The 2816-nt window shown below is 39.3% G+C and overlaps 1 protein-coding gene across 1 annotated transcript; it reads right to left on the reverse strand.

The window, feature by feature from the left end:
* Positions 1-255: 255 nt before the first annotated feature.
* Positions 256-1212, reverse strand: LOC115075270 (olfactory receptor 5A2-like). The gene has a single exon (XM_029575563.1). It carries the CDS (start codon positions 1210-1212, stop codon positions 256-258), a length of 957 nt encoding a protein of 318 aa, XP_029431423.1.
* Positions 1213-2816: the final 1604 nt, after the last annotated feature.

Here is a 2816-nt window from a genome sequence, read left to right on the forward strand (position 1 = left end):
GTCTGTCACAGAAATCAATAAAGATTCTGTTCCCCAACCCTTTATAAACCAACATTGCCTTTCATGTAAAATCAAATTGCCATCCAAAAAATGTACCAATTGGTTCAGACCCACTCTCTCCATGATTTTCCCTACAGAGGGTAAAACTGTAATTGGTTCTTAACTGTATGGCTCCTCAAGAGGTAAATGAGAGCTCTGCAAAATGGGACTCACTATCTTCTTCTTAATTAGAGTTATCCTTTCTGCCTTAATTAATCATAATAGAAATTCTTTGTTTAATAAAAACATTTTTTCTCCAAGACTTTTTTTAAGTGCTTTTTTAACATCATTGTTTCTGAAACTGTAGATCATGGGATTTACCATAGGGATTACCATTGTGTATACCACAGAAACCACGCGATTTATGTTCAAAGAGTAACTGGAAGTTGGGATTACATAAATGAAGATAAGAGTCCCAAAAAATAAAGTCACTGTGATAAAGTGAGAAGTACATGTGGAGAAAGCCTTCTGTCTGCCCTCTGAAGAGCGGATTCTCAGGATAGCAGAAATAATATAAGTGTAAGAGACACATATTGCTGTAACGGTTACAGTGCCAACAATGCCAGCAAAAGTATTGAGCACCACCTGATTGGAAAAGGTATCTGAGCAGGAAAGGTTTAACAGTGGAGGGAGATCACAACAAAAATGATTGATCACGTTAGAACCACAGAAGGTCATAGAGAAGACGTTACCAGTATGTATAAAAGAAAATAACATGCTTATTATGTATGTACTCATTACCAGCTGGAGACAAACTTTCCTCGTCATAAGAACAGTATAGAGTAAGGGGTTGCATATCGCCACATAACGATCATAAGCCATCACCGCCAGCAGGAAACACTCTGCAGTTGCCATGGTAACAAGACTAAACATCTGTATAGCGCACTCCAAAAGGGAGATGGTTTTTTTCTCCACTTTGAAGTTGGTTAATGCCTTTGGGGTGATAGTTGAGGAACAGCAGAGATCTATAATTGATAAATTACTGAGAAAATAGTACATGGGAGTGTGAAGATGAGGATCAGTCCTAATTATGGTTATGATGCTGATATTACCCAATAGTGTGAGAACATACATGATTAAAAACACAATGAAGAGTAAATCCTGTAGCTTGCCAAGATCAGAAAATCCTAACAGGATGAACTCGTTCACAGAAGATTGGTTTTTGCCTTCCATTTTTCCCCAGGAAAAAGAGGTTGATATGTGCTGCTGGAATAAGAGAAAAATCAAAGATTAATTCCACATTAAATAAAGAAAATGCATGGATCCAAGGATCAAAAGTTAATTACATTTTTTAATCCACTCCCTAGTCTGACCCACTTAATATCTGATCAGTTTCAGTACAATTTGCATGAGTATCAGTGTTGCTTTTATTAATGGTGAAAATAGCATGAATATTTTGGGGCTGTGGTACTCACAGGGAATCATTTTATAACTCTTCACCTAAAGTAGTTGCTCCAGTTTTTAAAGGGATAGTTTGTGAATCAAGCTTCGCTGATTGAAAAGTATCCCATCAAAATTAAACACACACAATTATACCTGCTAAATTGTGTTCAAAGCTCCTCCTCAGCTCTGGCTCCAAAAAAGTCTTCAATGCTTTAAACATGGAAACATTTTAAGGTGCCATGAAGGGAGAAAGAATCATACAAGGTAGCAGAAAATCCCTAAGGCACCGATGATGGGACAATGCAGCAAAAAAGTGGCATCAACACACCATAAGAGGTGCAAATCAACACCTCCCAGAGTGGTAAGAACACCCCAAGGCGTAGTGACTGCGGTATGAGAGCAAGGCAGAGTTACAGGATGACACTCAGGGTGAAAAGTCTAGTATGGCAGCAAAGCTGAGTGGGAAAAAGACTCTAAGGTGTAGAATAAGGAGAACAGCAGCAAGGCTGAGTAGCATGGGAGATATCTGTCTTCTTGTTGAAGCACTTGTGACTTGTCCAATTTATGTGACAAGGGTACCTGTCCCAATAAGCAGGTGTATGTCTGTGGATTGAGCAGGACAAGGACTTTAAATGACTCAGTATTGACAAGCTGCTTTTAAGTTCCATGCAGGCAGGGAAACTATCCATCAACTATAGCAGCCCATTACTGAGATAATTAGGATTCATAACAAGAAAACCTGCAGAGAACTGACAGTGAATGCAAAATAAATGTTCTCTGCTTTTCTAAGCTTTCCCCTCCCTTCCTGAGGACAGGCAAGCTGAGATGTTGCAGGAAGTGTGTTGGACCAATGGGAGCCTCAGAACTACCCAGGTTTATTTTTGTAGGCAGTTACCACGACATTGCCAAGACAACACTAAAAATCACAAAAATCAACAAAAAAACCAAACAAGAACCAGTAGCATAAGCGATATACAATATTTCTTACTTCTTGTTTCTTGTTTCCAGGCTTCTTGTTTCTTGTTTCCAGACTTTGGTGGACACAACATTGATTTTTTTGCTTACATTCAGGCCGATACAGTACAGTGCGCTCCGGCGGAACGCACTGTTAACCTGCGATTGGACAAACGTTTTGGACGCGCTAGCTTTACCCCTTATTCAGTAAGGGGTTATAGCGCGTACTGTCTGAAAAGAGGTGCTAGGGACGCGCTAGTGTCCTTAGCACCTCTTTTTACTGTTGGCCCTAATTTAAATAAATTAATTTACTGTCTGCCCAATTATTTCTATAGCTATTTCTTGAGGGATGTTGGTATATAATGAATCCACGTCCAATGTGGCCAAGATGATATTACTATTTTCAAGAGGTGTGTTCATGTCTGCAGAGTCCCTGACAT

The sequence above is a fragment of the Rhinatrema bivittatum genome, chromosome 13 (genome assembly GCF_901001135.1).
Source record: "Rhinatrema bivittatum chromosome 13, aRhiBiv1.1, whole genome shotgun sequence".
NCBI lineage: Eukaryota > Metazoa > Chordata > Amphibia > Gymnophiona > Rhinatrematidae > Rhinatrema > Rhinatrema bivittatum.

Excerpts from the sequence above, each read along its gene's own strand:
- LOC115075270 (XM_029575563.1), bottom strand. The coding sequence starts at position 1,212 with ATGGAAGGCAAAAACCAATCTTCTGTGAACGAGTTCATCCTGTTAGGA.